Source organism: Macaca thibetana, chromosome 16 (genome assembly GCF_024542745.1).
Source record: "Macaca thibetana thibetana isolate TM-01 chromosome 16, ASM2454274v1, whole genome shotgun sequence".
In the NCBI taxonomy this organism is placed as follows: Eukaryota; Metazoa; Chordata; class Mammalia; order Primates; family Cercopithecidae; genus Macaca; species Macaca thibetana.
The window spans coordinates 44,055,097-44,078,781 of NC_065593.1; the positions used below are offsets into that span (position 1 = coordinate 44,055,097).

At 37.7% G+C, this 23,685-nt stretch overlaps 3 protein-coding genes across 16 annotated transcripts in view; 1 reads left to right on the top strand and 2 right to left on the bottom strand.

The window, feature by feature from the left end:
* Positions 1-23,685, bottom strand: part of LOC126939625 (nucleoside diphosphate kinase B) — a 259,418-nt gene that overhangs the window by 113,404 nt on the left and 122,329 nt on the right. The window lies entirely within an intron of this gene.
* LOC126939627 (nucleoside diphosphate kinase A) overlaps positions 1-23,685 on the bottom strand; it is a 446,836-nt gene that overhangs the window by 104,006 nt on the left and 319,145 nt on the right. The gene's annotated exons all lie outside the window — the stretch shown is intronic.
* SPAG9 (sperm associated antigen 9) overlaps positions 1-23,685 on the top strand; it is a 161,734-nt gene that overhangs the window by 61,550 nt on the left and 76,499 nt on the right. For 5 of the 8 annotated variants that reach the window (XM_050765040.1, XM_050765042.1, XM_050765041.1 and 2 more), the window contains 3 exons: positions 2,925-2,995; positions 12,877-12,971; positions 18,746-18,896. In XM_050765040.1, the coding sequence (XP_050620997.1) occupies positions 2,925-2,995; positions 12,877-12,971; positions 18,746-18,896 (317 nt within the window). Of the gene's footprint in view, positions 1-2,924; positions 2,996-12,876; positions 12,972-13,007; positions 13,847-18,745; positions 18,897-23,685 lie in introns of those variants that run through there. The other 3 variants (XM_050765044.1, XM_050765046.1, XM_050765043.1) reach the window with 2 other exon arrangements.

The window sequence follows — 23,685 nt, forward strand, 5'->3', positions numbered from 1 at the left end:
TTCCGAATAGTTTGTTTAAATCCCATTCTACTTGAATTCATAGCCGTTGTTGGATAACATAAGAAAGACTGAGTATTCAAGCAGAGGAAAGTGCCTGTGTGAATGGATGCCCATTGTGTTTGAACTGAGGTGGGCTGGGGCTGTACAGACATAAATACATCAGATCACTAACTCCTCCCCAGAGGTAACTACTATCCTGACTTCTAACATTTCAGATTAGTTTTGTGTTATGTCTTTGAATTTTGTATTCGTTTGTTTCTGCTTCTTTCCTTCAACATCATATCTGTGCTATTGGTCTGTGATGTTGTGTGTGGCAATAATTTGTTTATTCACATTATACAGTATTCCAGTACAAGAATATTTATCCATTCTACTCTTGATGGACAGTTGGGTTGTTTTCAGACTGTGCTTCTTTGAACATTGTTTTAAATGCCTTTCGGTGAACAAATATATAGGCTTTCTAGCAATGACATTGTTTTATCATAGGGTTGGCAAACATTCAACTTAATTAAATCTTGTCAAACAGTTTTCAAATTGGGCATACCAAGTTCCGGCGTATGAAACCATATACCACAGTTTATGAAAGTTCCAGGAGTTCCACATCCGTACTAGCACTTGGTGTATTGGGTTTTTCATTGTAGCCATTCAGAAGCATGGTGGTGTTGCATGTTGGTTTTAATGTGCATCTCCCTGACTTGGGTACACATTTTGCTTGGCAGTTTGATGCCTTTGTGTCAAAGTATCTGTGAATGGGTTGTTTCCGTAAGAACAGAGGAAGTTTTTGTTTGAAGCATACTCCCCTCTGCCCAAAGTGAAATCTTAAAGTAAACTCCAATATACAAAACAGATTAAAAGGCGTATTTGCTGAGAAGCAGTATAGCATGGGAGTTGAGAACACAGATTCTGGAGCCAGATTCTGATAGGAATCCTTGCTTTGCCATTTCCTATCTGTGTGACTTTGGGCAAGTTACTTAGCTCCTATTTGCTTCGGTTTCCTCATCTCTACCATGGATGTAATAATAATACTTTTTATCATAAGGTTAATGTTAGGCTCAAATAAATTAGTTTATATGCAGTTCTTAGGACTGTATGGTACATAATAAGCACTTGATATTGTTGGCTGCTGTTAATAGTGGCGGTGTTGGTAATATAAATTTATTTATGAATTTATATCATTAGCTGACAAGAATAATAAGTCTCTACTATTGAGCACAAATTTGAAATTGAGGGTTATGAATGATAGTTGGATTTTATTTTAGCCTTAGCATCCAATTTTTGTTTTTGTTGCACATTATCAATAAAAGAATGATTCAAAAAGATGAACAGTTGAAAATAGGTATGGTTTGTCCAGTAGTCTCAGAATTCCTTTAAGCTTTTAATCAGCTTAAATGACAAGAAGTAATAGAAAGTGTTTATTTTGAAATTATTAAATATCCACAATTTGCTTGGATTTCCTGTTGTTAAATAAAAATTGTAGAATTAAATTTATTTTAAAAATTAATTTATGGTTTTGTCATCTATTATTTTATCACAACACATCTGCATAATAAATTTGCTTATTATCGCTTTCAGCCAAAGGACAAGATGAGCAGCAGATGTACTCAGCATTTGCGTGGCATGATAAAATGTGCTCCGTGGGTACTGTAGTGTGTGTTTACTCTATGGTGCAAATGTAATAAGCCAACGACACATAGGCTTGAATTAGAAACAAATCAAAACAAAGAGAGCTACAGTTTTCATAATCACATATTTTCAAGATATTTAAACAAATTATGGTAAGTAAAGGTACACAAACCCAAAATGAATTTTCTGGGCAGCACAAGCTATGTTTTGTTTGGTGTCTGGTGTGTTAATATTAGGAGGCATATAGAACATTCATATATCTGCCGTCGGAGTATTAGTTCATACTAGTTCCTTCTACAGCTGTCCTCCACAGTCACCAGTTGTAGATTACACACAGCCTTGCCTCTTTGCAGCCAGCTGACCCTTAAACCCAGGGGACATTTTCAACTATGCTAAGGCTTTCCAACAGACATATATGAGTACCTTGACAAACTCCTCTAGCACTAGCTTTATTTCTCCCCAGACTGTCTCCCACTGCTCCTTAGCCAAGTATGGGCTCCTCCAGACTGGCCAGTATCCCCTCTGCCTCACCACCACCCTCTGCCTCACCACTGGCATGGTTTTGTGTTCTCTTCTCTGTGGTAACAGTGTCAGGAATGCTCTCATTACCTTCTGTCTTGAGTACTGTAATTTCATCCTTTGTGGTTCTGTGTGGATACCACCTCCTCCCTGAATCATTCCTCTTTGCTATCAGTTATTCTTTCCTGTGGAATCCTGTCCTGACATTCTGTACCTCAGGATCTATTAATAAAACCTTTTTTTTTTTTTTAATATCCTAAAGTTGTACTCTGTGAGCACTACCTCAAGTCAGTGCCACTCACAAAACCCATCAGCAGAGGGAGCTAAATAAAAGAAGATGAGTCCCTGAAATTGAGAAGACCTGAAGCCAAAAAAGTACTTATAAACAATCAACTTTCACAAACTGCCAGTGCTAAAAAAAAGAGCTTGAGTAGTGTAGGAAATAAATGATTTGGGCCCTAATCCCAGTTTAAAACTTTGATGAGGTGATTTGTGTTTTTGAAAGAGTTAATTCTGTATCATGTTAAAAAAAAAAACTGTTTAGGGGGATGACCTGATAAATATAGGAATATTAGAGAGCCAATCTAATGTATTCCCCTCGTCTGAAAGTTTTAATTATTAAGGATGATGAAATGAGGTCACTACTTTGTGAAGACTTACATATGGAACACTGAGTCTGAAAGTTGCTAAGGATTATGGATAGCCCGTTCTAAGTTTAAACATGTACTATTTCAAGTAAATTTCTTATTTTGTTTTGATCAAGTGTATGTATTTAATTTCAGTTAGCAGACTTGAAGAAAGAGAAGCAGAACTGAAGAAGGAATATAATGCATTACATCAAAGACACACTGAGGTGGGTTCCTAGGTTTTTCATTACAATGCTATTATTGAGACAAAGAAATGAACCTTAGAAAACATGTCTTAATTTTTCTTTGAAAATCAGAATTTTTAAAAAAAGAATAATTCTTGGGGATTCTTTCAAGAAAACATTAAGTTTCATGTGACATTTACCTAGTTACCAAATGTCAACTTTTCTTGTTTTTTTCTGGAATTAGCTTTTCATGTGGTGAATTAGTATGCTGCGGAATAATTTAGTTATTTGAGGCAGCTATAGTACTTGTTTCCTTGGCTGGCTAAGCAAAAACCTATGTGTACATAATGAAGTTTCTGTGATGCTAAGATGAGAGAACTGATTTGTTTTGTTACCAGCTTGGAAATTATGGATTGGTAAGTTATTGGTAAAGGGTCTCTACGTTTGTTTTCCAGTGTAAAGGACTTATTTGCATTAAGCTCATAACAAATAATATAAGCACAAATTATAATGTGTTAAATCAAAATAACTCAAAAGTAGGTTTTTTGCATGAGTTTTCAGTATTTTAAATTAACGGTTTCAGCACACACTCTCCTCAAAGGAAATTAGAAAATGTACTTGAGGAGTGAACAGGCAACCTACAGAGTGGGAGAAAATTTTTGCAATCTAGTCATCTGACAAAGGGCTAATATCCAGAACCTACAAAGAACTCAAACAAATTTACAAGAAAAAAATGAACAACCCCATCAAAAAGTGGGCAAAGGATATGAACAGACACTTCTCAAAAGAAGACATTTATGCAGCCAACAGACACATGAAAAAATGCTCATCATCACTGGCCATCAGAGAAATGCAAATCAAAACCACAATGAGATACCATCTCATACCAGTTAGAATGGCGGTCATTAAAAAGTCAGGAGACAGCAGGTGCTGGAGAGGATGTGGAAAAGTAGGAACACTTTTACACTGTTGGTGGGACTGTAAACTAGTTCAACCATTGTGGAAGGCAGTGTGATGATTCCTCAAGGATCTAGAACTAGAAATACTGTATGACCCAGCCATCGCATTACTGGGTATATACCCAAAGGATTTTAAATCATGCTGCTATAAGGACACATGCACACATATGTTTATTGTGGCACTATTCACAATAGCAAAGACTTGGAACCAACCCAAGTGTCCATCAATGACAGACTGGATTAAGAAAATGTGGCACATATACACTATGGAATACTATGCAGCCGTAAAAAGATGAGTTCATGTCCTTTGTAGGCACATGGATGCAGCTGGAAACCATCATTCTCAGCAAGCTATCGCAAGAACAGAAAACCAAACACCACATGTTCTCACTCATAGGTGAATGAACAATGAGAACACTTGGACACAGGAAAGGGAACATCACACACTGGGGCCTGTTGGGGGTTGGGGGGTGGGTGTTGGGAGGAGGGATAGCATTAGTAGATATACCTAATGTAAATGATGAGTTAATGGGTCTAGCACACCAACATGGCACATGTATGCATATGTAACAAACCTGCACGTTGTGCACACATACCCTAAAACATAAAGTATAATAATAAAACAAATAAATAAATAAATAAAAGAAAATGTACTTGAGGGTTTTTAAACCTTTTCATGATTCCCTGTCAGCCTCTCATGTTGCTTTTGTTTCTATTATCTTAATGTGAAAATTATTTTTGTATATCATGGTCAGTCTGGGGTTCACATACCCAAATAAGTAGAATTTTTATAGTTTTATGCAATATTTGTTACATGAAAAAAAAATTCCTCTTTTTTTTCCCCTCACTAGTCCTGTATTTCTTATAATACATATGGTTCCAGTCTTAGCCCGTTTTTTTTTTTTTTTTTTCTTTTCCGTAGTTTGTGTGATCTCTTACTCTGCGTCTGGTAGAAACTATCTTGTTGTTTTTCTTTAGAAGAGCATAAAAACCTTCATAATCATAAAACAATTTAAAATCATGTTTTGGAGAATATCCACACAGATTGTATTTTGTGTACAGTAAGCATATTAATGCTACAAAGATTGTATTTACATTATTGTATTGTAGCTATATTCTGTTGCTTTTGTGTGTGTGTGTGTGTGTGTGTGTGTGTGTGTGTGTGTGTGTGTGTGAGTGTGTCAGAGTCTTGCTCTGTTGTCCAAGCTGGAGTGCAGTGGCACGATCTCATCTCACTGCAACCATCACCTCCTGGGTTCCAGCGATTCTTGTCCCTCAGCCTCTCGAGTAGCTGGGATTACAGGTGTGTGCCACCATACCTGGCTAACTTTTGTATTTTTAATGCAGTAGAGATGAGGTTTCTCCATGTTGGCCAGGCTGGTCTTGAGCTCCTGACCTCAGGCAATCCACCTGCCTCAGCCTCCCAAAGTGCTGGCATTACAGGTGTGAGCCGGTGTGCCCAGATGTTGCTGTTTGTTTGTTTGTTTATTTATTTTAAAAAATGTTTTAATACTGGCCATTGCTTTTAAGGAACAGAAAACCCCACCACACACAGTTGCATTTGCGTTTGAATAATGTAGTTAGCACTTGCTTGGGGTATGGTGTAGAATTTTTCCCTGTTAGCCTTGACACGTGAGATTTGATTATTACAATCCTCGCTTAATAACCATACCCAAAGCATGAAACGTCACAGAATTGATATCCAGTAGTAGATGGAAAGGATGGTCCATGAAGGGCTGGAACCATAGAACTCAGGGAAGACAAGAGCAGGTTATACAGCAGCTGTTTCAGTGTGTAAAAAATACCCACATTTTGGCTTGGAGCAGTGGCTCATCCTGTAATCCCAGCACTTTGGGAGGCCAAGGTGAGCGGATCACTTGAGCCCAGGAGTTTGAGACCAGCCTGGGCAGCATGGTGAAACCCCGACTCTACCAAAAAAAATATATACAAAAATTAGTCAGGCATGGTGGCCTGCGCCTGTAGTCCCAGCTATTCAGGGGGCTGAAGTGGGAGGATCACTTCAGCACAGGAGGTAGGGGCTACAGTGAGCCAATATTGTGCCATTGCACTCCAGCCTGGGCAACAGACCCTGTTTCAAAAAAAAAAAAAAAAAAAAAGCCCTCACAGATGAATGACATTTGTTAGATATTAAGGTTTAATTTTGGTGGATATTAAAATTTAATGACATTTGGTGGATATTAAGGTTGCTAAGCCTATCATTGATTTTTACACCATTCATTTCAATGCCTAAACAATGTGCTCTGTGTACTGTTCACTTAAGTAGTACTTATTAAAGCTGATTATAATAAATACATATATGTTTTTTATATATATATAGAGAGAGAGTCTTTTTTTCTTTAATTAGACAGGGCCTCACTCTGTTCCCCAGGCTGGAGTGCATTGGCGCAGTCATAGCACACTGCAGCCTCAACCTCCCAGGCTCAAGCAATCCTCCCACCTCAGCTTCCTAAGTAGCTGGGACCACAATATGCATGCCTTTTTTTTTTTTTTTTTTTTTTTTTTTTGAGATGGAGTCTCGTTCTGTCGCCCAGGCTGGAGTGTAGTGGTGTGATCTCAGCTCGCTGCAACCTCTGCCTCCTGGGTTCAAGCAATTCTCCTGCCTCAGCCTCCTGAGTAGCTAGGATTATAGGAGCGTGCCACCACGCCTGGCTAATTCTCGTATTTGTAGTAGAGGTGGGGTTTTCCCATGTTAGTCAGGCTGGTCTTGAACTTCTGACTTCATGATTGTTAAATTATGATGTATTGAAGTATAAAATATAAAATATATACTTTTTTTTTTCTTTTTTGAGGCTGGGTCTTGCTCTGTCATCCAGGCTGGAGTGATCTTGGCTCACTGAAGCCTCCGCCCTCCGAGTTCAAGTAATTCTCCCACCTCAACCTCCCAAGTAGCTGGGATTACAGGAGTGCACCACCACCACGCCCGGCTAATTTTTGCATTTTTTGTAGAGATGGGATTTCACCATGTTGGCCAGCCCGATCTCAAACTCCTGACCTCAGGTCATCCACCCACCTTGGCCTCCCAAAGTGCTGGGATTATAGGCGTGAGCCACCATGCCTGGGCTGAAATATATACATTCTTGAAAAATAACTGTAAAGTGAAATTTCATATTTTTTCCATATATTTAATAAAGGTGAAGATATGCATCTATAAAAAAGCCTGACATACTAATTTTAAATGAAAACATATAATTTTTTTTGGTCTATTTCTATTCCTTGAGGAAAAGATAGTCTAGGAAGAAAACAAGATCTCAGGAAAAATTTTAATTACCAAGTCAGAGAGCTAGGTCTGTCCAGCAACCAAGGCAGGTTTCCCATGCTGCCCGAAAGCTCTTTACATAGATCTCTTCCCTCAGTTATGAGCAGCTTCTATCCTCTGACCTGATAGGCTCCTCCCTATATTTTGTTTTGCCTCAAGGAAGGAAGGTTTATGTAACATGGATAGGGCTGCTTTGAAATGTGGATCTATTCTGCTCTAACCCACAATTTTTTCTGTTTATACATCTGTTCTAGAGATGTCATTCAATTAGCAATTATAAATAGCTATCTAAAACCAAAGAACTAGGCGCCCTTAAAACATAAACTCTGAAAACATTCAGGGAAAGGAAGCCTGAAGGGGTTTAACCTTAACCTTTTCACTATTACTTCCAAAGAAGGTAATGTCTTTTAATAGTTGTTTAGCACTTTTATGAAACACATTCGTTGTTGCTTAAGGGAAACCTGCCGTGGCTTTTTCTGATTTGATTTAAGAATAACTATTCTTAAATTTAAGAATAAGTAGTCAACTATTTTTAAATCAAATTTTTGTATACATTACTGAATTTGCTTAAAAGAAGACATGCCTTAAAGAGGGCAGTGGAAGAAATATAAAGGACAATTTTGAAGCACTCGGGCCCACGTGTGTATGCTAATCACCAAAAACTTTAGCCCTTTGGAATCTTGGGAGAGCCTCAAATCAGGGAGTGTTTGAATGCATTCTCATTTTATCCTCTGACCAAATTCTCATCCATTCCTATTTTACAGATTGAGGTTTAGAAAGAGTCTATGAAATGATTTGCCCCAAATTGTACTGGTGATTAGATTTGAAGCCAGGTTTGTCAGATTCCATTGCCTGAGCTTTTTTTTAAGACGAAGTCTCGTTCTGTTGCCCAGGCTGGAGTGCAGTGTCCTGATCTCGGCCCACTGCAACCTCCGCCTCCTGGGTTCGTGTGATTCTCCCAACTCAGCCTCCCAAATACCTGGGACTATAGGCGCATACCACCACACTCGGCTACTTTTTGTACTTTTAGTAGAGACTGGGTTTCACCATGTTGTCCAGGCTGGTCTTAAACTCCTGGCCTCAAGTGATCTGTCCGTCCTGGCCTCCCAAAGTGCTGGGATTACATGCGTGAGCCACAGCACCCAGTCTACCTGAACTTTTAATAACACTAACACCTTGGCCGGGTGCGGTGACCAGACAATTAACTTGGATAGAGTTTACCTATGAAATCATGATACGGTGAGGATTAAATGGAGAAAAAATGGCTGTAAATGCACTGACTGACATAGAATTAGTGCTCAATAAATAATAGCTGCCATTTTGTTGTTATTGTTCTCTCTTTTCTTTTCCCCCTCAGTCATTTTTGATTGTCAGTTCTTTCCTTTAAGTGCTAGTTTGGTTGAGTTAGAATCGATTTCATTATATAGATGATTTTGGAATGTCAGAAAAGCCAAAACTGACAAACGGGATCTAATTAAACTAAAGAGCTTCTGCACAGCGAAAGAAACTGCCATCAGAGTGAACAGACAACCCACACAATGGGAGAATATTTTTGCAATCTACTCATCTGACAAAGGACTAATATCTAGAACCTACAAAGAACTCAAACAAATTTACAAGAAAAAAACAAATAACCCCATCAAAAAGTGGGCAAAGGATATGAACAGACACTTCTCAAAAGAAGACATTTATGCAGCCAACAGACACATGAAAAAATGCTCATCATCACTGGCCATCAGAGAAATGCAAATCAAAACCACAATGAGATACCATCTCACATCAGTTAGAATGGCGATCATTAAAAAGTCAGGAAACAACAGGTGCTGGAGAGGATGTGGAGAAATAGGAACACTTTTACACTGTTGGTGGGACTGTAAACTAGTTCAACCATTGTAGAAGGCAGTGTGGTGATTCCTCAAGGATCTAGAACTAGAAATACTGTATGACCCAGCCATCGCATTACTGGGTATATACCCAAAGGATTATAAATCATGCTGCTATAAAGACATATGCACACATATGTTTATTGTGGCACTATTCACAATAGCAAAGACTTGGAACCAACCCAGATGTCCATCAGTGACAGACTGGATTAAGAAAATGTGGCACATATACACTATGGAATACTATGCAGCCATAAAAAAGGATGAGTTCATGTCCTTTGTAGGCACATGGATGCAGCTGGAAACCATCATTCTCAGCAAGCTATCACAAGAACAGAAAACCAAACACCGCATGTTCTTGCTCATAGGTGGGAATTGAACAGTGAGAACACTTGGATGCAGGAACGGGAACATCACACACTGGGGCCTGTTGGGGGGTAGGGGGAGCGAGGAGGGATAGCATTAGTAGATATACCTAATGTAAATGATGAGTTAATGGGTCTAGCACACCAACATGGCACTTGTATACATATGTAACAAACGTGCACATTGTGCACATGTACCCTAGAACTTGAAGTGTAATAAAAAAGCAGGAAAAAAAAATGCTGCACTGAACAGCTTTATACAAATAGCATCTTTTTTTTTTTTTTTTTTTGAGACGGAGTCTGGCTCTGTTGCCCAAACTGGAGTGCAGTGGCGCGATCCTGGCTCACTGCAAGCTCCGCCTCCTGGGTTCACGCCATTCTCCTGCCTCAGCCTCCCGAGTAGCTGGAACTACAGGCGCCCGCCACCGCGCCCGGCTCATTTTTTGTATTTTTAGTAGAGACGGGGTTTCACCATGGTCTCGATCTCCTGACCTTGTGATCCGCCCGCCTCGGCCTCCCAAAGTGCTGGGATTACAGGCGTGAGCCACCGCGCCCGGCCACAAATAGCATCTTAATGAAAGCAAGTCTATTAATAAAAACAACAAAAAAGTAATAGCTGATATCTGTAGGATTTGTAGACATGGATCATAAAACTAAATAAATATCGATTAAATAAAATCTTGATTTCTGAGGAAAAAAGAATACTATATCTGTAATTACATTGAACTAGTCATTAAAAGAAAGTTTAGAATAAGGTAATAGAGAATCAATCTGTAGAATGGCTGTTTGGGGGAGAACTATCTTTGCATTTTGCTTGTCATTCTTTTTCTATATTGAGTTCATAGAATACTATAAAGCAATCTGGGGTAAGTTTGTTTTCTTCATCTGAATGCTTAAAGAAACTTAGGTCCTCCATTTGAACAAATCAATTCCTTACATACAATTACTTTACTATCCAGTATATATAAGAATTCATAGCTGGGTGCTGTGGCTCACACCTGTAATCCCAACACTTTGGGAGGCCAAGGCGGGTGGATCACTTGGGGTCAGGAGTTCGAGACCAGCTTCAACATGGTGAAACCCCATCTCTACTAAAAATACAGAAATTAGCTGGGCTTGGTGGCAGGCACCTATAGTACCCAGCTACCCTGGAGGCTGAGGCAGGAGAATCGCTTGAATGTGGGAGGCAGAGATTGCAGTAAGCCGAGATTGCGCCACTGCACTCCAGCCAGTCTCACTCTTGTTGCCCAGGCTGGAGTGCAGTGGCATGATCATGGCTCACTGCAGCTTTGACCTCCCTGGCTCAAATGATCCTCCCGCCTCAGCCTCCCAAGTAGCTGATACTACAGGCGCATCCCACAATACCCAGCTAATTTTTTAAAAAAAACTTTGTAGAGACAGGGTGTCCCTATGCTGCTCAGGTTGGTCTCAAACTCCTGGGCTCAAGCAGTCCTCCCACCTCAGCCTCCCAAAGTGCTGGGATTATAGGCATTAGCCTTTGTACCTGACCTCTTTTATTTGTAAGGTTTTTTTTTTTTTTTTTTTTTTAAAAAGGGGTCTCATTCTGTTGCCCAGGCTGGAGTCCAGTGGCATGATCATAGCCCACTGCAGCCTTGAACTCCTGGGTCCAAGCAGTTCTCCCACTTCTACCTCCTGAGCAGTAGGGACTACAGGCGAGTGCCTGCTAGTTGTTGTATTTTTTTTCTAGAGCAGGTGTCTTGCTATAGCCCAGGCTGATCTCAAATTCCTGGCCTCAAGCAATCCTCCTACCTCCCAAAGTGCTGGGATTACAGGCATGAGCCACTGCAAAGCCTTAATTTAGGCGTTCTAAAACCTTTTGAAAGTTTAAATTGAGATTGATTAAACCTGACAGTCACTTTGTTATATTAGTTTCGGTTTGATTTTTGTTCCTGAAAATTCTTCCTGACACAAGGAAGTTCATTATTTCTGACTTGCTGATGGATGAAAAGTGTATTTCTTCAAAACTGTTTTCTAAATGGTGGTAAAATCTATAAATTTAAAATAAAAAGTATGTCAATTAAAAAATCTTAAGATACTATATTCATGTGATTCTGTTTTCATTCTTTGTGGCTAACATTAGTTGTTTGGACTAGTCTTCATTGGAGAACAGTCTGGTTAATTTGTTTTATTTCATGCATCAGAGTTCAGCTTTTTGTTTATTTGATGATAAATAACATCTTAAAATTAACTTATATTTTGTAATTTTTGTACACGCCAAATAAAATTTCTACAAGAAAAGCATGCTTTGTAAAGTGAATTTAAACTTTAAAAAAAAATTATTTTGTTACTTAATATGCTACAGTGCGTATTTTAAGTTATAGAGAGATTGAAATACATCTTAATACAGCTAAAGTTTAGTGACTTCCAAAGCTATTCTATCTACAGTGTTAAGAATTCAAGTAATACTCCTTAGGAATGGTGAGAAGGGACATTAAAAAAAAAAAGAGAATTCAAGTAATATTCCCAAGAAAGATATCAACCTTTGCTTGCCTCTTAATATTTACACCCTTTAAATACTAACACACTGTTTCTTGTTTTTTAAAATTCATTGTTTTCTTATTCATGTCATGTTAGTATCTCTAGCAAAGGCCTTTTGATTTTATGTCTTAAATCGAAATTTAGGCTTTTTAAAAGTGAAACTATATATTATCAAGAATCAAATAGGACATTAGAAGTTCTTGGCAGTTTATGCACTTTATATTCTTGAAGTTTTTACTTTCATATTCAGCTTGTCTGTCATATGATTCCTTATCTAAGACTCAAAAAGTGTTCTCATTTTTTTCATTTGTATTAATTTGCTGCTGTTATAATAGATGATTATACTAAGTCATGATACCAGTAACAGTCAAAGGAGAAAGTATTTTAACATTCTTTCAACTAAATGTACAGAAAGAAGAAACCTTTCTTGGTATTAAATTAATTAAATTGAAAGTGATCTTTATTCTGTTAATTTCTTTTAAAATGGAAAAGATCAGCACATAAGGATATGGTTTCTTCAGAAGTTTCACATTAATTTCTTTGTTGTGTCTCATTTTAGTGAATGGGTTTTTCAAATGCCATCTATTATTTTTAACCCATGGTCTTTTATCACTTCTTTCCCAGTGTCTGTTTACTAATTTGTGTTCTTTATGTCAATATTATTTTAATAGCATCACATATTGTAAAAAAAAAGTGGGGTTTTTTTTCCATGCTAAGCAAGATATTAGCTACTTTTGTGGACACCAGCATCCTTAAATGAAAGTATTTGCATATTACTTTCCATTAAAATTTTTTTCATTCCTTAATATTCTCTTACATGGAATTGAGTAGTCTGATAAATAAGAAAATTGTACAAAAATGTTTTCCTTGTTTTAACACTATGATTTTATTCCAGGTATTAGCCTTAAATGTTGTGTATTTTTTTCTTTCTTTAAAATAGATGATCCATAATTATATGGAACACTTAGAAAGAACAAAACTTCATCAGCTCTCAGGGAGTGATCAACTAGAATCCACAGCTCATAGTAGAATTAGGTAAGCTTTGTTATGTATTTTGCCTTGAGAAAAAGTAAAATAAATAATATGTTTGTTTCTGTTTTTCTCTATTCTTTAATCCTGGAACAATAGTTAGGCTGATTCAAAAAGCTCTCCACTGTGATTGGAATGCTACAGGAGAGAATAGCACAGAAAAGTAGAAACCGTTTTTACCATTAAAAAAATAAATTATGAGCCATCCATATAAGCAGCACATTTGAGTATTTAGATTGTTTTCTGATACTTAATGGAGATTATACTAGGTTTAAAATTTTGTAATTTGTGGGAATGCTGAAATTTTTTATTTCTCCTGTGTAATTGGTTTGAAGTCCTTTTTGTTACAGAGAGGCATGTTTGAAAGGGTTAGCTAGCCATCTGTTTGATGTAGGAGTGTGAATAAATTATGTAGATCTTCAGGCATTGTAGCCAATGAGCTAAGCCAGGACTCTTAGTGGAGGGGAAAATAGTTAATAGGCTGGCTGTCGCTCGGGGTTGCAGCATAAATGCTAGGAGCAGCAGCTCTATGGTTATGAGGTGGGGAGAACGGAATGACGTCATCGCTTGAGAGCTGCTGCAGGATGGAGTGGAAAGCTGCTGCTGATGGCATTGTTTTTGTGGCAGCAAGCTGAATGACAGATCCTCACTACAAAGATACCCCTTTGGCCCCCGTGTAGGCCTCCTGGTTCGGGTGTTTCACCATGCCAGCACAGCGCCATGAGTCCTGGATGCATGCTGCTGTTTGTGTTTGGCTTTGTTGGCGGGGCGGTGGTCATTAATTCTGCTATCTTAGTATCTCTCTCTGTTTTGCTGCTTGTGCACTTTTCTATTTCTACCGGTGTGCCAGCTCTGACGCAGAACCTACCAAGGATACTCAGGTACTCCCGTCTCTTTTAGAAGCCCCTGCTTAGCTGGTTTTTCTTAAATTTTTAGCTCCACGGGTCTGCTTTGCAACCATTTCCGTTGCAGATTGAAACAATGGAAAATGGCCTGAAGCTAGGATTTTGATTGTTATTTATAGTAATTTATAGACCATCAGTTAGGATTATAGCTTTATGTTTGGAAACCACCGACTAAAGAAAAGGATTTTCATATTGTACTTACACACAGTACAAGGTCAGTGTGGTCTTGTTTTAAGCAGAATGTTCAAAGTAAAGGAGAGCAAGAGTAGAGCACCGGGTCCAAGTTTATACAACCTCTGCATTTAGCTTCTGAGCATTTAGGGACAAATATCTTTTATGCTTGAACTTGCAGTCAGTTAGATACAGGCCATAGTTTATTTTGTTTTAATTATCCTTTGAATGATAGAGGTTCAGGTATCATTTTTGTAATTTTTGATAATAGCTCATGGGAACTGACAATTTATAAATATTTTCCTCCTAAAACAAAATATGTTTTAAAGTGAAAAAATTTAAGACTTTTAGGTTAAGGAATGCATTTTTCCCCATTATTTACACATCAAAGTTGTGAAAGCTTTACAAAGCCTATTCACTATTGTTTTGTCAGATGTTGCCCTTTCTTTTCTTTGTAGTCTTGGGTGACAAATATCCATGCCTGCTTGTGGGGGTAGTCATTAATCTCTGTAGCTTTACTGTTGCTCACTCTACTTACACCCTTTAAGAGCCATCTTCTGTATTTTAGAGACTTAAGGTTGTGGTTTCTTTTGTTTTCTAAACCATCAGACTAACACTGTCTGATTTGTTCAGATTTCTGCTTTGTGCATGGTTTTAAATGAAAATTCATAGTATATAATTTTTATTTATTATTTAAATGTTTATAAAATATTTAAGCCCTAATTGTAGATTTAGATAAATTAAGAAGAATTAAAGTAGTAAATTCCCTCAATGTGTTTCTTTTTTTTATAGGTTAGTTCAAGTTTAATATTAGTTGAAAGCCCAGAAATTAAATTTCATCTGTGATTTAAAACTAGATACTTGGTCTTTTATTTTCTTTCCTGATTTATAAAAATTGGGAATAATCTTACTACTTGTATATATATTAGTACATAAAATATTTGTATATGTGTATCTGTATATTTAAGCTTTGAAGAAATTAAAAGCAAACTTAATATGTAGAATATTAAAATAAGACTAATGTTAAGGGGCTGTCTTGGGTTTAGACTTCATTTGAGAGGGCAGTGCCATGAGCTGCTGTGTGGCGCCTGCAAGTGGGTACGACAAAGCTTTTGAGTTGAAGTGCCTGGGTGCAAATGCTCTATTGCACGTGGCCGTAGGAGCTTTGGCAAGTTGCTTAATCTCTCTGCCTGAGTTTTCTCTTCTGACGGGAGATACCCCTTTGGGTGGTTTTAAAAATCAAGTGATTTTATTATTTTGTATTTAATTATAGTTGTAAGATATATGGTAAATTACTCAAATAATTTTCATAGTTACTTATATGTGCCCATTTTTAGCGGAAATAGTTTTAACTACAGCTTTTATTGATAAAATACCTTATAATTAAATTATTTTACCACAAAAATTGCTACTGATCTGATTAAATAAAGATATCAAAGTCTTCGATATTAAGATTAAATTGTCAAAAAGTTGGTAGTTCCAAGTAGGAAGTTCCAAGGAAAGCAAAGGGCTTGGAGTTGAACAGTACTGGCTTTGAATCCAAACTCTGCCAGTTACTAGTTCCTAAAATCTCTGAGCATCACTTTTTCTACTCTGAAAATTGGGAAAATAATCCCCATTTCTTGATAAGGATTAAATGAGATAATGTAAATAAACCATCTAGCTCAGTACCCACTATGTGGTGAGTGTTCAACAAATGTATTTTTTCTTTTATCTGCCTTCATATATAAAGCAGATTTTACTAATTAGTTGTATCAAATGTGAATATAGCCAAAAAGCTGTTTCAAAAATGTAGTTGTAAAATTATTTATACACATAAGCTAACATTTAATAACCAGCTCAAAAATGGATATATGGAAGTAGGGCAATTAAGAAAAAAGAATTCTGATACTTGGTGATAGCTTTGTTTTCTAGACAAGTAATAGCAGATGTTTCAGTCTGCGGGTGTCAGTCTGCCACTTGATAGTTTTCCATGCGTATCTCATTTTATTTCTTCTTCTGTGAGTTTAACTGAAGCGTTGAATATATACCAACCTAGTACCGGACTAATGTTTACCTTTCAGGGTTTCTTTTCAAAAGTAGGATTCTCGTGAACTTGGCCTAATTATGCACCCTTCTCTCCCTTAGCCCAACTATATGTAATTTGTAAGTAAAGTAAGGGGAGGAGTATGTAGTGATTATTTTTTCAGAGTTGGAACATTGTAACCTAGAGCATCATTGACCCACTTGACAGATAGCTGTCAGTCTCTGAAGATGTCCCCTCCCTGTAGAGTAGTGTCTGAATGTTTGATACAAGCAAACTAAAAAGGTGGGAATTCTGCTTATAATTTGGGTTGTAGATTTTGTTGAGTGTGGATTGTAGATTTTGTTGACTGATTTTGTTTACTTTTTGGAAAGTAAAATTTGGATTCATAGAAGACTTCTTCGCCCAATAGTTTAAAATTTTTTCAACATTTGATATGTGTGAAAATGAATGTGTTGTCATTCATATAGGAAATAATTCTAACGACTGGTTTATATTTTGATTTCTGTTAGTGTGATGGCATCTTATGAAGTCTATATATCATCTTCCTGGTTGTCTTTGCATTTTGAGTTAGAGAGCTTTCCATTGTATTCAGTCATTAAATTCCCAGTCACCTTTTGCTTAACTTACTAAGGTGTGTTAGAAAATAAATAAAAGTCAGCTAGTAGCTCTTAGTAGAGAGCTACTACTGTCTACTAAGAAAATCCTTGGATTTTCAGTTCACAAAATATGGGGGGAAAACATCAGATTGACAACTTTTTATTTTGTCCAGAATGGATATGAAAAGGAAATCTAGCTACTTATCACTGTCACTATCATTTAATGAAAGAAAGGGCATTTTAAACTCAAAGAAGAAAATATGTAATTTAAAATAAGGGTCAGTCATCTTCAAGAAAGAACAGGGTTCTATAGTTTATGGGAATGTATATGTGTACAATATGTACTACATTATCTATGCACTAAGGAAATAATAATGCCTCTTTTTTCATGGACTTATTATAAAAACTTTGTTGCTGAACAGCATTTGGGAATAACTGGTGTAAACATGATAGCTGACTAGTCACTTTAATTTTTGTCATTTGGTTGTCCTGGCAGCTCATAGTCACAAACTTAGATTTGGTATTAAAATTTACCCTCTTGGCCAGGTGCGGTGGCTCACACCTGTAATCCCAGTACTTTGGGAGGCTGAAGCAGGTGGATCACATGAGGTCAGGAGTTCAAGACCAGCCTGGCCAACATGGTGAAACCTTGTCTCTACTAAAAATATAAAAATTAGCCAGACGTGGTGTTACATGCCTGTAGTCCCAGCTACTCGGGAGGCTGAGGCAGGAGAATTGCTTGAACCCAGGAGGCAGAGGTTGCAGTGAGCCGCGATCGTCCCACTGCACTCCAGTCTGGGCGACACAGCAAGACTCTGTCTCAAAGAAACAAACAAAAAACTACCCTCTTTTTGTACTGCCTTCCTGCTTTTGAATTTTCCCCCTAAATCAAAGTTCTGTTTTTAAATTTTATTTCCTTGTGCATACAACTTTGATTAAATGTAATCTCTCAAACCCTTTGCTTCACCTCATTTTTAAGAAGGCATTGAGACAGTTTTACTAGTCCTTTTAGATTGTTAGGAATGGAAGAACACACCCTTTGTATTAAGTGAAGGCACGTTTCAAAAGTGGCTGAAGTTTCTTGGAATAAAAATGAACTACAGAATAAAAGACTTACTTAACAAAACGGAAAATTTCCCACATTTATTAATAACCTCATTGTTTCTATTCTAACTTACATTCTTACCAGTAGAGGTATGAATTCCAGGAGGCAACAATCCTTTAATGTCTCATTTCTTTTTAGTTTCTACACTTTTGAGTTAATGACCCAGGATGACCGGTTAGTAGGCTTGTTTCCACCCTCTAAAAGCTCTTCGATTTGGAATCTTCTGTGCATCAACAAACGATGTGTTTCTCATTGAAATTCTGTTAGTATTAAAATTGTAACTCTTGTTCATTGAAACTTCCCACAAAGCACTGGAAATTCAGTAATCTTTTATAGAATTATTTGGCCTTCTTATTTGGAAAAAACTGACAGTGGTTTTCTCATATGTACTATGCTTGGAAGGAACTCATATAATGGTTCTGTAGAAAAACAGAGCTTTCCTACCTGGGTGGTGGGGAGAAAGATATTTTGAGTTCTTTTCATCATTTAATAGGTAACCCTGATTTAGATAATATATTGATTTTCCTCTAGGCAGGAAAGGCATACCCTGAAGAGGCTTCAGTAAACATCCAGGGATTAGCGAGAGGACTTGGGAAGTCTAGAAATGAGTTGGGCTCACTTCCAAAGAAGGAGGTTGCAAGTTCCCCTAGGGCTAAGCTACGTATGATGAAAAACTCAGCAGCAGCTCTTCTCCAGTCCACACTAGACCACTGACTGCTTCTTGGGCAAGGAACTCATCAGTAACTTACAAACTTTCCTTAACCCTTCTTACCACTTTTCTTAGTTGATTTCTTGAGGCTAAACTAAACTGAGACTGTCCTTCCTCTTTGGTAAGTCTGTTTTATTCAGATGGGCAGACAGTGTCATTTTCGAGTGATGGTTGTAAAACAGTGACAGTCCAGGCTTACTTACAGTCATGGCAAATAAAAAAAGTCAAAATAAATGAATGCCGAATTTTTTCTCCCCTCTTCAAATAGAAAAGAACGTCCTATATCATTAGGAATTTTCCCATTACCTGCTGGAGATGGATTGCTTACACCTGATGCTCAGAAAGGAGGAGAGACCCCTGGATCTGAGCAATGGAAATTTCAGGAATTAAGTCAACCACGTTCTCATACCAGCCTGAAGGTAAGCTTTAAGCTGCCGAAATTGTCAGTTTACATTTCATAAACTTTCTTATCCTAATTGAAGTGCTAGACAACCACAGTATAATAAAATGTAATTGTTTGTATACATTTAGTTTGTAAAATTGATTTTTAAAATTGAAAACGAGCTCTTCCCAAAGAGTGTATTTTTTACTATTTTATTTCAAATTATATAGGAAAAAAAGTGAAGCATTATATCATCTTGATTTAGTATACTAATGACAAAAATTAATTTCTATTTCATTTAGGCTATATGAGTTTAGGGTAGGGTGACTAGTGAGCCTAATTATATTAGAACTGAAAATCGCTATTACCAGAAAGTCTTGGTTCATGTTAGAGGCTTTCCAGTTTAGCAGGGTTTCACTTACAGAAAAACAAAACAGAACAAATTCACTGTTCCTTCTTTAAAACCACTTCATAGAACAATCTACAAAAATGCATTCTATTTAGCTAAAAAGGCCTGGTGTAAATTAATTATAGATATGTTCTTGACCAAGAACTTGTCATCAAATAAGTGATAAATATAAACAATAATATATGCTAAGAGTGGATATGAACTAATAATTAACTTTTAAGAATATTTCAAGTTATGTTGTATATCTTTTAAAATGAAATATTCACAAAGATAATACTGATTATTAAAGATTTTTTGTTACCTTATAAAATCTACTCATCATGAAACAGGCCACCTGCAATGAATAGAAATGAATTACATGTATCTTATTTCCTTTTCCTGCTTTGTTTTTCTCCATAATACTTGTCATGGTCTAAGCATGTAAAGATAGTTCTTAACAATGCTTCTAAAATACTGTCATTTACTGTATTTATTTGTCTCTAGACTCCTCCCTAAGAACATGAATTCCATGAGGTTTATTTACTGCTGTATCCCCCTAGCACTTGGAAAAGTGCCTGGCACATTATAGGTACTCAGAACATGTTTGTTGAGTGAATGATTTGTTTTAGATGTTAGAAAGAATCTTTGAGGACAATATAAGTGGTCTTTTTCTCAACTCTAGAATGTAGAGGCATTCAGAATCATTCTATTGACCTTTGAAATGTGCTCAAAACAGTAAGCAGTTGGTAAATATTTGAGAGCTTTTCTCCCACTGAAAAGCATTTTTAACAATAAGGGTTACCTTTTCCCCCTTCTTGCTCAATTTGTTAGAAGCTAATAGTGCTCAGTATTAGCCCACAGTGATGTTACTGGGTAACTCTCTCTCTTTTGTTTTGAAACGGAATCTTGCTGTGTCGCTCACGCTGGAGTGCAGTGGTGCGATCTCCACTCACTGCAACCTTGGCTCACTGCAGCCTCCTCCTCCCGGGTTCAAGCAATTCTTCTGTCTTAGCCTCCCAAGTAGCTGGAATTACAGCACCCACCACCACGCCTGGCTAATTTTTGTATTTTTAATACAGATGGAGTTTCACCATGTTGGTCAGGCTGGCCTCGAACTCCTGACCTCAGGTGATCCCCCCGCCTCAGCCTCCCAAAGTGCTGGAATTACAGGCGTGAGCCACCATGCCTGGCTGCAACTCTCTCCTTCTTTACTCCTGTACCACAGTGGGTCTTTTAGCCTTCTTGTAGGTTTAATAGATTTTCCAAAACACTCATGTCTCAATCGCCTACTTGCCATGTCCACTTTCCCAAAACAAAAGTAGGTAGGAGGGATACTTTTAGTACAAAAAAATCCCATATGGTAACTATATTTTAATTACTACCCAAAAGTGTGCCTTAAGAGATTATTATAATTCTCTTTATTTTTTAATCCACTGATAGGCTGTGCCAGAACTTTACTGACAAGTTATAAACCAATTAACAAATTATTAACAAATTATTAGTATAGACTTAAGCAGAGGAGTTTCTTGTGTCCTTCCCAGAGAGTTTCTAAAACGAAACCCTATCTCTCGCTACTTGGTCTGGACATGGAGTCACTAAATGGGATAAAGACTCAATGAATAAGGATTTCCATGAATGGGGTGGTGCTTACAAAATGGCAAAGTCTAGTTTGTAAATCATGTTACTAGTTGGGATGTACAGTATTTTATTTTTCACCTAAGCCCTTGTCGTTCACTAGATAACTTTCTACTTCACCAGGGCTGGAAGTCAGGGGTTTAGGATTCACTTGTGGGCTATGCCACAGGTATGTCACATGCCCTGTCATTTTGGTTTCTGTGTATAACAGGAATTGGACTAGACTCTAAAATATCATTTCCCCTGAGATTGGGGATGACCTAGCCATCTTAGGGCATGTTTTGACTTCATTATGAAAAAATTGAAGGTGTAAATTATAATTAACACTAGTTTTACTACCACAGTTTTTCTGTGAAGTAAGGTTAAGGTGAAAATGTCCTGTGAGAGAATGACAGAAAACTTTGTGACAGAAGAGGAGCAGATAAGGGGATTTGCCAGTGATTGTAAAGTTATGGCCCTTCTTTGTTGGTGTGTTACACATTTCTCACTGTGAGAGACCTGTGGTGAGTGAGGTTATAAATAATCTAATGGATTTTCTAGGAATGATGCACCTAGAAAAATGTACAAGTTCTTGAAATATTTGTACATATTCTTGATTTATCACAATCTCATGGAGATCGACAAATAAATGAAATAATAGAACTTCAAGTATTGTTAAAGCAAGGAAAGCTAAAGAGTAATTAGTAAGGAAGGGCACTTATTTTAGGGTGTGAGAGAAAGCCTCTGGAAGATGACTTGCATCCTGGCATAGGGATGTGCAGGTGCATGGGAAGGTCTGGAGGAGTACGTGTTGAGGAAGATGAGATGGCAAATGCGAAGGCCCTGACGTGGGGAAGAACTTCATTATGTTTATATGGTGGTTTTCTCTTCATTGCACTCAGACTTTCAGTCCTACTTACTGCCCCAACGTGCCTTCTGTCAAGGGTGCCAAAAGAATCCATCTTTCCAAATCTAATGGAAAATTCTCAGTCCTCATCTTACCTTTTAGCAGCATTTATATATTTGAATATATTCAGCTTCTTGAAATACTTCCTTCAGTTTGCTTCCAGGATTCCCCCTGGCAAACACACACAGATTTTCTTCACCATTCCTTCTCCATTGCTGGTTTCTCTTCTGCTTTTGGACCTCTAAATGTTGAGGTGCTCCTCAGCCCTTCTCTACTTAATCTGGGTAGATCAGATTCCATGTCTGTAAATGTCATCTGTGCATCAGTGTTCACAGATTTGAATCTCCAACTCATATCCCTTCCATGGACTCTAGACCTCTGCATCTAATCGCTTTTCTTTATAGTTTCTTCACATATATATGCTTTACCTTGCCTAGATTACCACCAGTAGAAATACCCTCATTCAAGGCCAGTCCAAATATCACAGTTTACATGTAGTCTCACTAACACACTAGAGACTAACACCCTATTGATTGTCCTCAAATCGAATTTAGAGATCAGTTCAAGAAGAAAGCAGAGAAGTTATGTATTGCTTTATTAACAGGAATTTCATACCTGGAGACTTATAGTGAAATTGATAAAAAGAAACTCCTTATGTTAAATGATCAAAGCTGTTCTGTTAAAAAGTGTATTATAAAAGTGCTACAGGCTGGACATGGTGACTCATGCCTGTAGTCTGAGTACTTTGGGAGGCCAAGGCAGGAGGATCACTTGAGTCCAGGAGTACAAAACCAGCCTGGGCAACATAGTGGGACTCCATCTCTTTTCCTTTTTTTTAAAAAAAATGTTTATATATACACACACACACACACTATATATATATATTTTTTTGTTTGTTTGTTTGTTTGTTTGTTTGTTTTGAGATGGAGTCTAGCTTCATCCCCCAGGCTGGAGTGCAGTGGTGCAATCTTGGGTTATGCAACCTCTGCCTCCTGGGTTCAAGTGATTCTCCTGCTTCAGCCTCCCAAGTAGCTGGGATTACAGATGGGCACTACCATGCCTGGCTAATTTTTGTATTTTTAGTAGACGTGGGGTTTTGCCATGTTGGCCAGGCTGGTCTCGAACTCTTGACCTCAAGTGATCTGCCTGCCTTAGCCTCCCAAAGTCCTGGGATTACAGATGTGAGCCTCCGCGCCCGGCCTGTGTTTTATGTATTTTAAACATTTATTCCTCCGGTGTCAAGCGACTCTGTCTCTACAAAATATTTAAAAATTAGCTAGGCATGGTGGTGTGCACCTTTAGTCCCTGCTACTCAGGAGGAACAGGCAGGAAGATCAACTTGAACCTGGGAGGCTGAGGCTATAGAGAGCCATGATCATGCTACTGCACTCCAGCCTGGGTGACAGAGTAAGTCCTTGTCTCAAGAAAAATAATTAATAATAATAATGATGGGCTAAGGCTGAGAGTGGACAAAATGTTAAGGTGAGACAGTTAATCTTACTGAATTATGTTCACAAAGAAGCTACAAATAAAGAAGGAATTGGAGAAGAAAAGGCCAAGTATAGCCAAGACAATCCTGAAGAACAATAAGTACAAGAACTTGAGCTACCGGGTATTAAGATTTACTATAAAGCTTAATTATTAAGGTGGTATAGTATTGCTTCATCTTCCCTTTCTCTTTCCTTTCTGCACAATTCAGTTCTAAAGCCACCAGGCAGGGCAGAGGAAGGTAAGGCTTTCCATGGTGCTTAGGAGCAGGGGTGGGGTTGTTATAACCTAAGCAAAGTTAGGAGGGTAATCCATATGGGGTAGCCTGCTGTAAAGAGTCAGGGCCCCAGCAGCATTAAGGACATCCCTGCAGGATGGCAGCCAGGCTTGGGGGTACAAGACCCTAAGCAGGATGATGAGAGCCTCCCC